A 16,131-nucleotide genomic window follows, 5' to 3' on the forward strand; every position below is an offset into this window, starting at 1 on the left:
GTGAGGAAAGTGAAGATGACCAGGACTGGCTAAGGTATTGTTTGAGCTGGATTTTCCAGCATGGGAGTTTGTCAGTCCTTTTTAGTTGTGTAAGGATGATGTTCCAGAGGTTGGGGATGTAACAGAAGTAAAATGAGTCCTTTTTCTGAATTATTTGCTTTACTAGTGCTTCATAGAAATTTATCATTAGAAAAGAGGTCTCTTGTGGGGATATAGGGCAACTGTATACTTTTTAATGCAGGACATTTTTCAGGATAATATGTCAGTTTGCATGCCATAATTAGCTGACTCTATGATAGGTATTTGTTAAACTCTAGCCAATTTAGTTGTTTTAAGGTTTGATGGTAGAAGGTTTGGTGTACACTGTTGGTAGCAAATTTAGCTACTTTGTTGTAACAGAAGGCTGGTTTGGATTTCATTGCACTAGCAGGCTAGGAGAATAGCAGAATGACTGACATATTAGATGAAGTCATGTTAGATGAGGTCTGTAAAGTCTAAGAAAACACAGACAGCAGCTTGTCCTGCACTGCCTGCAAGCCAGAGTGATTCTATATAATTTCCACTGACTCCATTTCTGAGACTATGACTGCTTCTTAAACAAAATGAGTAACAGAAGATCCTGTCAGACCCAGTTTTACACCCTTCTACTGCCCAGTCCAAGAATTCTTGTTGGACACCTTCAGACAACATCATCATTAGCATAAGGCCAGCTGCCAAATCCATGCACTGCTTTTCAGTCTTAAACCCCTAAATCATTTTGAACTTTTTAAGTATTTGTTTGCCGTTGTTGACTCTTTTTTTTTTGTCCTAAGCTTATTTTATGATCATATAAATATGAAAATGAAGTTGTTTCAGAGGCTTTCCCTACATGCACCACTACCACCATTTACTTTATGAGCACAAAACTGGAGGAAGTTAGGCACAGCTTTACCATGGTGTCTGTGTCTGGCCAAAGACAGTGCGAGTTTCTATGCATGCATGCATGTATCTATGGTCCATTCAAGGTAATATTGTTGTCATTCTCTGCAGAATTCTACATATTCTAATAGCCATATGCAATGCAATCTGTTCACTTGTAAGACACACACACAGTGCTAAACTGGTGATAAGCACTGAAGTAGTATCCACCAGTATATGATAAAGAAGGGCTGCTTAGTTAATTGTCTGAGACCAGTCCTTTGACTGCTGAAATTCCCAGGACTTGAGTTTAGTTTTAAAATAAAGCCCACTGAACAAAGCCCTTCCATAGTCATTTTATTACTTCTCTTGAACTGAATATCACACCCTCCACACTGCAAAGTTTCTTCTTGGTTTGTTTTTTTTTAATGTGTGTTTCTGACTGGTGGTATCCCACAATCCTATTGGACGTGGAAGGAGTTAGACTACTGGGTATTGAAGATGTCATACTAAATCTGTCCAGATTTTTCACCAGATTTACATATTTTTCTAGAGTCTTTGGCAACATGTGTGTAAGCATCTAAACACAGTAGAAAGATGCTAGAACATCTAAAACATTCTTAACCCCCCTCCCCTAAATAAAAAGCATCAAAAGACCAAGCAATGTACAAACAAAAACAAATATTCCTTGTCTGAATAGTGGTAATATAAAATAAAGCATTTTCTGCAAGGTAAGGTATAGATTTGGGTTAGTGGAAGGGTTAGGATTAGGATTAGCAAACATTAGTAAGGATGGGCAGGAGACTTTTAATTGGATGCTGATGTAATTACAATGGCATATTTAGTACCTGAGAGGAGGCATGATTTAACCAAAGGTGTACTCATACTGTTCTAAATGGCATAGGTGCACATTGATTTTAAACGATTCAGTCTTTTTAAAACTATTTTAAACTATTCTGCTTCTGTCATTGTCTTCCAGGCTGTGTTGTGGGTACATGTCTATACTTTTTGGTATTTTTTAAACCAGAACAACTACATTAGAGAAAGGTGTAATTGACTTGAAATTCTGATTAGCCTATGACAGTGAGCATTTTAGTGGAAAATATTTGGGCCTACCACATTTCTTTGATCAACAAACCTTTGAATCCCAGTCCATCAAAAACACAGCTTGAAAATAATCCTGCTGACCAAGCAGAAGTTCTGAAACCCAGGTACACACACACACACACAAACACAGACACACACACACACACACACACACACACACACACACACATGTACCCAACGACACACACACACACACACACACACACACACACACACACACACACACACACACACACACACACACACACACACACACACACACACACACACACAAACATGCACACACACATGCACACACATGCACACACACACACACACACACACACACACACACACACACACACACACACACACACACACACACACACACAAAACAGAAATTGTATCAAACTTTTTGCAGGTGGCAACTCCCCTTCACCTTCCACGTGGGGCTGCACCTACCACATCTTGTACTATTAACTCAACAAATGCACAACCATGGAAAAAGGAAAACAGATGAAACTGTTTATGGGCACTACCTTTTCCCCTTTTTTACGTGACCCTAAAAGTCACCACATCAGACCAGCCAGCACATCAATACAAACATTCAATGTACAAAAAAAAAATTATGATTAAGATATTTAAGACATCAAAAAAAGGGTTTTCCTAGAAAATGCACTTTTATTTGGAGTGGTTATGGGAAGTAAAGTTGCAAATTAATTTGTCTGATAAGAGGTTCACTATATCTCCTGGCTCAGTGAATGTGGCACCATTAACCACCAGTTCAGCACATTGCAGTGTGCTGACTTTGAGGTTTCTGACCTAGCTATAGAAGGTTTTATGGTTATGTTTCACCTAAAAGGCTATCTTTACCTCAAAGTTGACTTTGCTTGACCTGATTAGCCCTCTTCAGTGCCTATTTAGTTTGATGAGAGAGGTTTTGTCTTTATTGGAATTACCCTTCCTGATTTTGGAAATATTTTTTCCATTTGTTGTATAATTTGGAATGCCACCAGGGTGGTTTGTTTCTGGGGTTAGTCCTGGGCTTATTTCTGGTAGGTATGGCAAACTCTATATAGCCATTGACATGGTAGTACAGAGTTTCTGAGAGCAATTTAGCATAGGCTGCTCTGTTGGGTTTGGAGGAACATTGAATTTTGAGAAATCATTACTTAATAAAAAGTGATTTGCCTTCGAATATCTCAAACTGTTACTGGGTTTAATGGGATTTTGAAGGAGACAGCTTTATGTTTGGAATTTACCAAGGGGAACAAAACCTTGTTTGTGAGCACAAGGTCTAGTTGTTGGAGCCTGAAGTGAGTGTATTCACTGTTTGATCAAAGGTGTTACAAATTCCAGAAATCTGTGTGTCTGTTAATTTGAAGCCATGTAGGATTTCCAGTCTATAGAGGATTAAGTAAGGTTTCACATGAGTAGGGTGGAAGATTGGATGGTAAATGTCTGCAGTAGGTCCAAGTATGCATCATAAGCTTCCTGGGATGTGGACAGTGACCTATAGCTGGCTAGAATATGGTGTGGGATTTTGTCTATGATGATCTGCACATGGAAGAACTCCAGTACTTCATCCTGTTTGACCACCTTAGAGGTACACTTGGTACTGATGTATATTGAGATACCTCCACCTTTAGCCCTTGTCTGTCCAGCTACTGGTCTAAAAGTTTGGAAGTCACTGAAGTCTTGGACTACCAGGGTATCCTTTGCTGCATTAAAGCATGTCTCAGTAACTGAATGGATGTCTATATTCCCGAGTGTGATCAGGGATTGATGGGTGTGTAGTTTTTTTATTTAGGATCCTGGCATTGAGCAGTACCACCCTGAGGTTCAGCTGAGTGGAGTTTTCTATGTCAGTAGGTTTGGCAATTTGGCATTGCCTAAAAAGGCACTATGGGGGTGGATAAAGTTTTAGCTAGTATTTGAAAACCTAGAGGGGAAAGGTACAGACCATCCTTGGCAAAGCAATATAGTCTGTTAACCATATCCTCCCAAGCTGAGAAGTATTATATCCCCTTAGAATGACACCAGAAAGACAGCCAGTTGTTGAAATCAATCATGTTTTGCTCATGTTGTAGCATCATCCACAGTGATGGTATTATGCTGCTCAATGCTAGACTCATACCAGCCTGAGCCTCATAGTCTGAAAGCTCCATAATGTCTCTCTTTATATAGTCCAGGTAGGTACATATCAGGTCATTTACACCTGCATGGAGTATGAAAGAATCATACTGGTACCTGTGATGTAATGACCTGAGTGTGTGTGTGTGATTTAGTGGATCCTGGTTGCAGATAAGCAACTTACAGTTACCTTTTCCTTGCTCAGCCAGGTTAGAGGGGTATAAGTATATCTTACAATGAATTCCCCTGTGATGAGAGTCCTGGAAAGTGTGTTTTCTTGCCTTAGGGGTTAGTGTTTGGGGCTCCACTCAGAGAGACAATATGTGTGGTGTTAGGTATAGTTTTTCTGAGTGTCTTTGGGCTTGCTGAGGCACAGCTTTGACAATGGGTGGTTTAGACAATCTTTGTTATTTAGGATAATTGGTTTTAAGTTTTTAAGTGCTTCAGCATACGTTAGTCTATGTGTGCGTGGATGTTCTGTATGTGTGGTTTTGACAACCTGATATGCACTTGTATGCAAGAGTTAGGCTCCTGTGTCATTGTGTAAGTACCTTTCACATATTGTGTCTCTTTCTTTAAGGATTAAGTGGTTGTCATTGTCTTAAGATGCCATTATCCACCAAGATGGCTACAGAGACGTTAGGGAATTGTATATCCATGCTGTCCAGTCCTTTGACTGGCAAGCTACAAGATGGTGGTGTATTGAGGTTAGAAGGCTATTAAGGTTGCTTTATTGGAGCAGATTATGCTAAACAGTGCTAAATTCTACTAACTTTAATGTTTACACATTACTGTTGCCATTTAGCACTTTGTGTTCTATTGGAGCGATTTGAAAAAAATGAAGAGAGAGAGAGAGAGATTGGTTAGAGTTGCCAAGTGAGCCTAGTTTTTTAGAAGTCTGTTTTACAAAAATTGAGGAGATTTGAAAAGGATTTGAAATGAAAAAACTCTAGTGAATTATTGTTTCTGTAAAAATGGTCGACAATCATGAAAAATATAAATATGGTGTCTGTGATCTTAGATGGACAAAAGCCACATTGGGATGGTGCTAGGAGAGCATTACATAACAGATATTGAAGTAGTTGTGTGTAAAGATATATTTCAAGGATTTTAGAGTGGGAAGAGAGAAATGCTATGACTCTGAAGTCATTTATTTTAGTGGATGAGATGTCCTTATCAAAGGGTAGGACATAGAAGTGCTTCCAGCATGATGAGAACTGAGATCCTTTTGTGGCTCTATTAATAATAACAGAGAAAGGATATGCAATGTATTTATCAGTGATGTTGAGGTTTTCAGAAGGGAGATTGCCAGGTGCTATAGTGATAGGTTTCAGTTAGGACAGATGCTACTGAATTTCAGTCATTGAAATAGGATGAACTACAAAGGAATTTGACAAGGGTTTTTTGTTGAGTATTGTGTTGCGATTGTGTAAGGTCTGGGGTACTAAGGAGGTAGCAGATGTAATGATGTGAGAGGTGAAAATACAGGCTGTTTTGCAGTCAGGTTGGTTGAGATATGGGTTAGGCTGAGAGAGTTTGCTAGGTTAAAAAGAGGTGTGAGATACTGGAAAAAATTGGAAGAATTCAGGCGTGGATTGTCAGTTGTTTTTCTTGTCTGGTGTCACTTGAAGTTTGTTAATGTTTCTTAGTATTACAGAGAGTATTACTGTTTTTTCAGGAAATCCAGCCCGCTTCTCTTTGTTTCATAAGACCTTTGCAAAATATCTAAATGTGCATTCATATGATTGAGTTGCTCTTAAACCTTGCATATTAATTCTGAGAAATGATAGTAAGATGAATGTCCCTCACCCTCACAATTAATGCCATTCTAGAGCTGTGCTGCATCAGTCAACAATTACTTTGTTATCATGAGATTTGTCTAAGGCCATAAAGTGCATTCAGAGACAAGAACCATGCATTACTTAAGCTTTAGAAATTAATGCAGATAAGCATGTGACTCTTCTAGTTTTATTTCTCAACTACTTCAACATTGTACAGTTTTCACAATCCCAATGCAACAATCTTGCCCCATTGTTGTGACTTTCAGTATACTGTCTCTCTGCCATGAGTGTGTCACACACAGCAACAAGATGTGTGACTGTTTCCAGTTCTTTTACTGAATTTTCATTTGTCTGTTTCTCTCACATGTTCAATGGAATTTGTAAATCAGTATGTATGTGGTCCACTATCCTGGGCCACCATTAGTGACCTTTCATCTTCTGGTTTCAGTTCACTTCTCCCTAACCATTTCTGCATCGAATTCTGATTGACAGAAAGTTGTTCCAGGAGATCTCTGCACTTGACACAATATTTTTGTCTTTTCCATATTTTTTCTTTCTTTCTTATCTGATCCTTCTAAAATTCTTTGTTTTGTTTTTTGGCATATACCATTTTCTGATTTTTGTCTACTTCTGGTTTGAAATCCATTCCTATTTGACACCGAAGTGCTTCTACAATTCTAAGCAAAGAGGTCATCATAGACCTCCTCTCCTCATGTTTTAAGACTTTACCTTTGTTTGGATTTAGAAAGATCAGCAGGTATGTATGCAGTTCCATGACAGCAGATATGTACATGTAATCAATTTCAAGAAGCAAGGAATACATAATCTTGAATAAATACTGATTTTTATATATCATTTGATAAGCATGAAACATTTTTCTTGTTTTCTTGTCCAACAGGTCCAGTACCTTTTGGGGCCAGTCAATAACCCCAAAGCTATAAGTTAGACCAGGAAGAGCAAACTGATTTATAGCTTAGAAATTATTCCTAGATGTCAAGGCAGTCTTACGTTTAGCCTTCTGAAGTGTTCCTTACTGACTTTAATTCTCATTTATCCATGTTTTTTTTGCAGATCCTTCATCTATTCCCAAATAATTATACACTTCCTCGTATTCAAGTTCCTTTCTATCATTTTCCTGTCCCAGTCTAATATTTTCTTGGTGTTACAGCTTTCCAGTTTTAAATGTTGCTTTTATGCATTTCTCAAGACCAAATTACATTCTTACATCATCTGAGAAAGTTTTAATCACTTGCAGTTGTGCTTTCAACTGCTCATCTAATGAACTACACAGTTTAAGTCATCTACAAAAAGTAGAACTCTTCAAACAAGGTTGTTTTCTGTAAGCCAAATTGTAACAATGGCCTAATTTGTTAAGTAAAAAGCTTAATGGGTTAAGGGCAAGACAAAACAGCAGCAGTGACAGAGACTCAACCTAGACTACTCCCATTTGAATTTTTTTCCCCTAGGATAATAATTTCGTCTTTGTCATAGCTTAATTGCAAAGTGATTTGGCACTGTTTCATAGGCATTGTAATGTAATTGATCAATGCAGGATATGTTTATACATCTGTAAGCATTACTTTATCCATGAATGTGGGATGCTTTCAAATGCTTTTTTGTAATCTATCCATGCCATACTTAGATTCTTCCCTTTTTTACAATTCTGTATTATAGGTTCATAGGTAGGTACTAGGCTATTGGCCCTAGGGCCTATATAAGCCTAGCCAAAGGTACCCTGGCTTTCGCCACCCAAGAAAATTATTTTCCTGTGCCACTGTCGAGCAGAGACACAGAAGTCATTCCTGGGGTGAATTTCCTATCTCCCATCCAATCATCAAGATTTTTCTTGAAGAGCGCTAATGAGGAGCTTTGTTTGATATAGATAGGTAGTTTGTTCCAGAGTATGGGAAGTCTCTGGGACAGGAATCTATCCCTCCAGCATGTTCTGTTTATTGTGGTGACAAGGTTTAGGTCCCTAGACCGTGTAGCTCGTAGGGATTGGGATTTCTTTAAGTGGAGTATGTCTAAAAGCTCTGGGTTTGACATAGCATTGTGTATTAGGCAGAGATCGCCTCTGAGTAGGCGATATGCAACGGAGGAAACCTGCAGTTTTTTGAGACGGTCTGCATAGGGCATCTGTTTGAGGTCGGTAATCCTCTTTGTGAGGTATTTCTGCGGCCTTTCCAGTTGTTGTAGATGTCTTGTGAGGTACATACCAAAAGGGGCTTTGTAGTCTATAATGGGTCTAATGAGTGACGAGTAGAGGGGAACAATGACCTCTTTTTTCCTGGATGAGAAACCTTTTGTGATGAGGTGATTATGGTTTTATTCAGCAACAAATGACCCTTTGTTCAATCAGACTTTCTTTTGTTACCCTTTTGTTCTATTGCAACTGATTTTTTTTCTAAATGACAACAGACTCTGTCTGCATCCATTCAAGTTTATACTTTATCATCTGAAGGTAAGATATGCAAGAAATCATGCCCAGCAGGGTTTGTGCTATTGTGGAAATAACACCCACACAGGGGTGTTCTGATGCCTGACGCCACATGTGTTATTTCCACAATAAGACACAGCCTGGAGGGCATTATTACACTTAGAGAATGGCTGTCTGTAAAATTGTTGTGTTTTATTTATTTATTTTTATTACTGTGTTATTTTTTTATACATTTTTGATGTAAAATAATTCCTCTGCCTAATGTGTCAAAGTTGCTGCAGTATATATAAATGGTGCTGGGGAAAGCATTTTACATCCAAAATATATAATTTTTAAAAATATCTAGAGATTTACTTTATTTTTTGTTCCTTTACTCCTAAAATGTGTGGTTTGTTGCCAGTCATTGGGGTAATGACATATATTTGACTTTCAGGCTTTATTTCCTTCAGAAAATTAATGTTAACACAAATCCTGTTACTTAAGCTAGTTTGCAATTTTATGAGAGCAGCACTTAAAATCTGTTCCTGTTTATGAGCCTTTGTTCCCCCTTATTTCAGGCTTTATCCAGATTTCTTGAGCTAAAAGGTTGAGTGGTCTACATACCTCTTTACTGCTGCTACCAGTGCTTGATCACTTGCACTCTCTCTCACCTACACACACTTTGCATTCATGCATGCATACTCTGTTAAACAGAAAGAAACATAAGCGTGCACACACACACACACACACACACACACACACACACACACACACACACACACACACTCACGCATGCACACTTTTTTTAGGTTTTATTTAGTTTTTACACTCACTAAACAACAAAAGCACTGTTTCACGAGTATAAAATAACATCTCAATCAATCTCGGTCTCACTCACATGCACCCCCACACAAACAGACCTAAGCATGTACACACACACACACACACACACACACACACACACACACACACACACACACACACACACACACACACCTCTTTTTTTTTTTAATTTTCTTCTTTTTTTTAAATATATTTTACACTCGCTAAACATCAGAAGCGCTGCTTAGCGAGCATAAAATAATGGCAGCCATTAGGTTATTTGCAGTCTGAGCTCCACGGCAGTTTGATATGCTGCCATAAAGTTGTGGACTCCTTTTTCAGCAGGCATTACCTGTAGATTAGCATCCTGCTAGACATTGTCTGTTCTCCAGTCAAGCTGCAATCTACAAGTCACCCATTCTCTAACAGTCTGTAATTTTTAGGATGGCTTGCAGGTTCACTGTTAAGAAGGAGTATCATTTTTATGTTGGTATCTGTTCAGGATGTACAAATAAGTAATTCTTTCTCAGGGCTAAATCTTGGTGTAAAGATGTTAATACTTTTAGCAAAAGTTAGGTTCCATGTTTTGTCCTGAGGTTTGCCATTTAGGAGGGTTTCTTCTACATTGGAACTTCTTATTGTTTCATTTTAAATGTTTATCCTTTCAGCATCTTTGTTATGTTTTATAGGGGCTTCATAAATATTTCTCCAAAATATGTCTGCTAATTCTTTATTGGCAGTGTTTCCATTCACTTTGTTTGTTTCTCAGTTCTCTATAAAACGTTTTTGGGTTATCAATGGATTGCTTATTTTGTACTTTTCCTTTGTATTTATCTTCATATCTTCTATTTTGTTTCTGCCTGTGCTGATATTTTTGGTTTATTATTTGCATTAGTGTATGATAGATCCTGGACTGCTTTGATACTGTGTGTTGCATTTACTACATCTGTCTTTTAAAGTAATTTTGATGATCTGTTCCCTCTTCTATATTCTTCTAATAGTGATACTTCTTGTCTTAATTGTGTTACAGTTTTCTTTATCCGATGCTTCAGTGGCGGCATTTTATTTCTTCCCTTCCTTTCCCTTATTGCTGTACATTTTTTGGTAAGACTTTATCTGTTATTAATTTAGCTGCACAGTACTATATCCTATTTATTTCTGTAATACCACAGGAATTTCTCTTAATAGTCCTATTTCCTGCCTTCATTTTTTACCAGACTTGTAATCTTTTGGGTCTTATTTACTTTCTGTAATCTATTTCTTTCATTTATCTTAACACATATATCAATCTCTATTAAATCATGCAGCTCTTCCCTTAAATCATTTTCTTTTAGACTGGGGGCACCTTTTTTGCTCTCCATTTACTGCGAATATTCTACAAAAAGTTCCAGGACAACTTCCTGTGACATGTCTTCTTCAGATATACCCTATTTCATTTGTTGCTGTTTCATATGGAAATTCATTTACCCATCACTCCACAACATTCTCTGCATTAGAGTTGCCACAGTGTCCTGCTCCTTCCCTTGCTGTGCAAGTTTAAACATTTATACCAGTCTCCTAAAAAAAGACTTCAGAGTATCATCTTGTGGCAAATATTCACATGCCTACTGGTCCACTTGTTTCTACTTAATATAGCAAATCATTGTTCCATCATTTTGTGATATTACTTCTGTTGGAGTTTCTAGACTAGATCCTTTACTTTGCAGGTAATCCATGACTTCAGTTTCCATAAGTCTTCCTTGCTAATCTTTTATTTTTCCCCCTTTGTTTTTCTTATTTTTGAATTGTGAATTTTTCCACGTTGAGGTACCTTTCTTTGTATTTCTCTTCAAATATCTTTGTTGCTGCTTTTTTATATTGACTGGATAGCAGATTTCTTTTTCTTTCCCACATCCACACTTCCTCTTGAGATACCTCTTTCCAAGTGTTACTCCTTAATCTGGTGGAGCATGTCCAGCAGCTCTGGGTTTTACATAGCTTTGTAGGTTAGGCAGAGATCGCCTCTGAGTAGGCGATATGTGACGGAGTAAAGTTGGAGTTTTTTGAGACAGTCTGCATAGGGCATCTGTTTGAGGCCAGTTATCCTTTTTGTGAGGTATTTCTGCGGCCTTTCCAGTTGTTGTAGATCTCTTGTGAGGTACTTACCAAAAGGGGCGTTGTACTCTATAATGGGTCTAATGAGTGACGAGTAGAGGGGAACAATGACCTCTTTTTTTCCTAGATGAGAAACCTTTTGTGATGAGGTGTGCCACACAGAAGGATTTCCTGACTACTGTGGCAATGTGATTATCAAAGGAGAGACTACTGTCCACCTGTGTCCCAAGATCTCTTATCACACTTCCGGTGTTAAGTAGACTACCACCTATGTGGTAGCTCATGGGTACAGAGATTTTACCAAAGGGGATGACAATGCACTTTTTGGCATTGAGCTTGAGGCCATGGCTTTGACACCAGGCATCTGTCTCAGTGAGGCCCTTTTGTAGGATGCCCACATCATTAGGAGTTTTGATTATGGCGCCTAGCTTGCAGTCATCTTCAAACTTCATTAGCTAAAGACCTTCTGTGTTAGCCTGTACTTCAGAAAAGTAGATACCAAACAGGAGATGCCCCAGGACTGAACCCTGTGTACTCCACTTGAAGGAGCTACTCTCCTGAAGGAACTACTCTCCTGAAGGTACTACTCTCCTTTTCCTGCTGATTTCATCTTTCCATTCAGTTTATGAACTTAGTATTTTCAATCTTTGATGTTAGCCAGAAGTGCTCTTCGCAGCACCCATAATGTACCCAGCAATCCCTCCTTTTGCAAGTCATATAGAGTTAAATGTATGGGTATCATATCTAAGTATGATTGTAAATTCTTTTTATGAGACACATTGCTCCTACTCCTACTATTACTATAACCGTCTGGGTATCCTTCTTCCACATCACCATCATTTCTGCCTGCAAATCCTGGTATTTTATGACTTTGTATCTCTCTATACGTGACACTGTAGTCACTGGCTGTAGCAATTTCAATGATCAATGCTACCTTTGTCTTCTTTTCATGGACTACTATATCTGGCTTTTGCACATCTATTTTTGAACTGATTGTTACATCTTTAATTTTGTTACATCTTTGTAGTTTGACTGGCCCTCTGGACTTGAAGGATAGCTATCCTGATGTGGTGCCACAGCTTATGGTAAAACTAGTAACTTTATAACAAACTGGAAGCAAAAGCTGTAAGTTGCTTATTAAGTATATAATCATGGTATACTGTACATTACCTTTAATAACATGAAGCATAATGCATGTGCATGCGCCTTTTTAAGATATAACTGGACTTAGCCTGTTGAGGATGTGTGATTACACTTGTCATGCTGATTACAGTATAAACCACTTCTGTTGCATTTAATCCAGTGCTGCGCAAAAGGTCAGCTGCTTCATGTAATTGTAGTGAAGTATCTAGCAGATAAGTAACAATTTTTAGTTTTCACAGCATCTTCCTTTTCTAACTGACCTTCTTAGGCAGTATTAGATGGTGGGTTGAGAGACCTTCTATGAAAGAAATGCAAGTCGTGCACAAATACATACATACATACATAAATAATATGTGTTTTATTATGTAATCTAAGCAATGTCATGTCTTTCTTTGCAGATCCTTACCCAGGAGGACTGGAATGTTGTTCTTTATAATGGGATGGCATCTACTTCTTCATGGGCTGCCCTCTACTTTGTGGCTCTGATGACATTCGGCAACTATGTCCTATTTAATCTCTTAGTGGCCATTTTGGTAGAAGGCTTTCAAGCAGAGGTAAGTTGGCATTTAAGATAAGGCTTTTAGATAGGTGTGGAAAAGTGGATTGTTCATAAACTGCAATAAATAGGGAATAAACTGCCACCCCCTATTACCTCCAACTGCTCCACAGTACTTTTAAAAAGCTCCTAACTACTCACCTAGACACTGGCTCTGTTCGTGCAACTCCCCTGGCTAACTCTAACCTTTGTATATTTACCCACATCTTACTCTTGGGTTCTTTGTTACTCAAACCTATGAGCCCATTCCTGTAGTAACTTGCTTTTCCTCATTATTTAAATGTATATACTTTCATGTCACTTATTATGCTAACATAACCTCTACAGATCTGTATTGCTCAACATTGTACTATTGCTAACTATGAACAGCTACTGGAGTTTCCTTGTATTATTATTTCTTAATGCTGGAGCTTTTCTCCCCCGGACCTCCACTGAAAAAGGACCTGTGTCCAGTCGGACTTTCCCTGTAAACAAATGTAAAATAAATAAATTAAATTAAATAAATAAATATGAAGCATCTTAAATGCATCTAGATCTCTACCTATGACTCAGAGTCATAAGAATGATTCCATCTACCATGCAGTTGAAAATGATTCTCCTAGAAACCTTCATCAAAAGTGTTTTAAAAATCCCTTATCTATTTACATTTTTTGCAGATGCTTACTCATTTCATTTCCTTTCCTTTCTCTTGACATTTTCCATTTACCTGGCATTTTACCCTATTTGATCTTTCTTTGTAACTGTAATAAAACCTTCAGTCCTCGGTTACTCTTTTGTTTACCCTAGTTTTTCTTTCCGTCTGCATTATTCTGGACAGATTTCCATCAGAGATCACCTACTCCCATCCCTGAATCTTTTGTTTTGCATGTCAGCTTACAGTTCTGGGAAAAGACTGGATTTTTATTTTCTGAAACAAAACATAAATGCTCCATTTTTTAGTGGTGGCTTAGAATGATAAAAAAAAATGTGACTTAAGATCAAACCACTCATTGCTAGCAGCTGATGGCTTTCAAACAATAATTTCAGGTCTTGCACACTTATTTTGCACTGCCAAGATTATAGCAGTAACCCATGCCTGGGTGGGGGTAATGCTGGATTTACCCACGGTTGGTGTGGTTTGGTCGCGAGGGCAAAGCCTGAGTGGCCAAACAAAGACAACCATGGGTAAATCCAGCATTACCCACACCCAGAATTGGGTTATTGCTATTATACAATGACATTATTTAAGAAAAAAAATACTTACTTTTCTTAAATAATGGCATTGTATAATGCCTCCTTGCTGCCCTTCCACAGCTGTCTGGTATTCTACAGCATTTCTGATGTACTGCGCATGCGTATGCTTACCCAGTACATCGAAGCTGTGGGCGGAAGCAACGGAGAAAGCAACATCTCCGTTGCTTTTTACAAACTGTTGCACTATGTTAAAGGAGTTTAACATAGCGAGACAGCTTTAAAAAATGAATCTCTGTTGGTTTTTTTAAAGCTGTCTCGCTATGTCAAACCCATTTAACATAGTGAGACAGCTTTAAAAAAAACGGAGAAAGCAAGATCTCCGTTGCTTTTTACAAAGTGTCTCGCTATGTTAAAGGAGTTTAACATGGCGAGACAGCTTTAAAAAAAGCAATGGAGAATCTCTGTTGCTTTTTTTAAAGCTGTCTCGCTATGTTAAACCCATTTAACATAATGAGACACCTTTTAAAAAAGCAACGGAGAAAGGAAGATCTCTGTTACTTTTTTTAAAGCTGCCTCGCTATGTTAAACAAGTTTAACATAGCAAGACAGTATGTAAAAAGCAACGGAGATCTTGCGTTCTCCGTTGCTGTAAAAAAAGACTTATACTAATGGAAAAAGTCCAGGCGATCAGACCTTTTTCCATTAGTATAACTCTAATTTACAACGTGCACGCTGACCAATCAGCGTGCACATTTTGGAATATTAATGGGGGGTCATTGTATAATAATAATTTAATCATTGTTGTAACGTGGTTTATTTATTAAATGCATAAAATTATTTTAATGCTTCTGCCCTTGACATTTTACATAGAAAAACTGCAGTGCAGTGGTGAATATTTATAAAGACAGAAAGTCTAAACTACCACTGCAAGATGTTCAGATGTAAATAAATTTAAAACATTTAAAACCCTAAAGAGAGATAAAGGGCCCTGCTAAGATCTGAGTAGATTCTCCAATACAAATCAAACTTCAGAGACCACCTATAATAGAGTTCAAAACTGCTCACTCAAATGAGGGTGGGTAGCTAGTTCCACAAGACTGAATCAAGCTCTGCAAAGTATATCTCACCAGATGCCCTTAACCTGATTTGTGGAGCAGGCAGCAGGCTCTCACCTCATGACCTCATGTGTCTATCATGAACATAGGCCTTTAGCAGCACACATGATAAGCAGGTCCCAGGTTGTGAAGAACACAATAAGTGAGGGTTGAGATTTTAAAGACACATCTAACTATATTTGGAATCCAGTGTAGGCCCATAAGAGCAGAGTACTTGGATGGACTAAGAGCCACCAGTAGTCTAACAGTAAATTCTGCACACATTGGACTCAAGCAGACAGATTACCTTCTGTAAGCCCAGGATGGAGGATGTTATAATGCTGGCAGTGCATTTTTTTCTATATTCCGGTGAATGCTGGTAGCCCCTCATTTTGTTTCATCATGACTTCATGATTGTCAACTACATTCATAAGTAGTATTTATTGTATTGTTTACTTTTACCCTTTTATTTTTTAATAGTTTCTTCACATCAATTTTAATATAGTTATAAATAGTTCATATTGTATTTTTAACAGATTTATAGTTTTAGTCAACAAGATTTTTCTTTATTTTCATCTTTTTTCAACATTTTTAAACACAGTATTTATAAATGTAAATATTCAGTAACATGTAACCAAGTAGTGATACTAGTTATGATTTATATTTCACTGTTTTGTCCATTAATATTTGCATTTTAGTTAAGGGTTTATTTTTTATTCTTATCTTATTTTTGTTGTATGTATATGTCCCTTTAAGAAAAGTGAATGTTATTACAATCTTTCTTTGAAGCAGCAGTGATTTTTTTTTCTAAATAGAGGTTTGAGTATTTTATTTAGTTAGCATGTCTTTTAAATTTATAAGCTTTTCAGCTAGGCATTTCATTTTCGAGTGATATTCATGTCTTTTTTATAAAAGAAATGTTACTTTATTAGCTTT

The 16,131-nt window shown here is 37.6% G+C and overlaps 1 protein-coding gene across 2 annotated transcripts in view; it reads left to right on the forward strand.

Annotated features, from left to right (window-relative positions):
• Positions 1-16,131, forward strand: part of CACNA1H (calcium voltage-gated channel subunit alpha1 H) — a 2,347,924-nt gene that overhangs the window by 1,718,310 nt on the left and 613,483 nt on the right. For both annotated transcript variants that reach the window (XM_044089567.1, XM_044089568.1), the window contains exon 12: positions 12,771-12,926. In XM_044089567.1, the coding sequence (XP_043945502.1) occupies positions 12,771-12,926 (156 nt within the window). The remainder of the gene's footprint in view (positions 1-12,770; positions 12,927-16,131) is intronic.

Source organism: Protopterus annectens, chromosome 12.part0, assembly GCF_019279795.1.
Source record: "Protopterus annectens isolate FY-2018-M chromosome 12.part0, PAN1.0, whole genome shotgun sequence".
Lineage (NCBI taxonomy): Eukaryota > Metazoa > Chordata > Ceratodontiformes > Protopteridae > Protopterus > Protopterus annectens.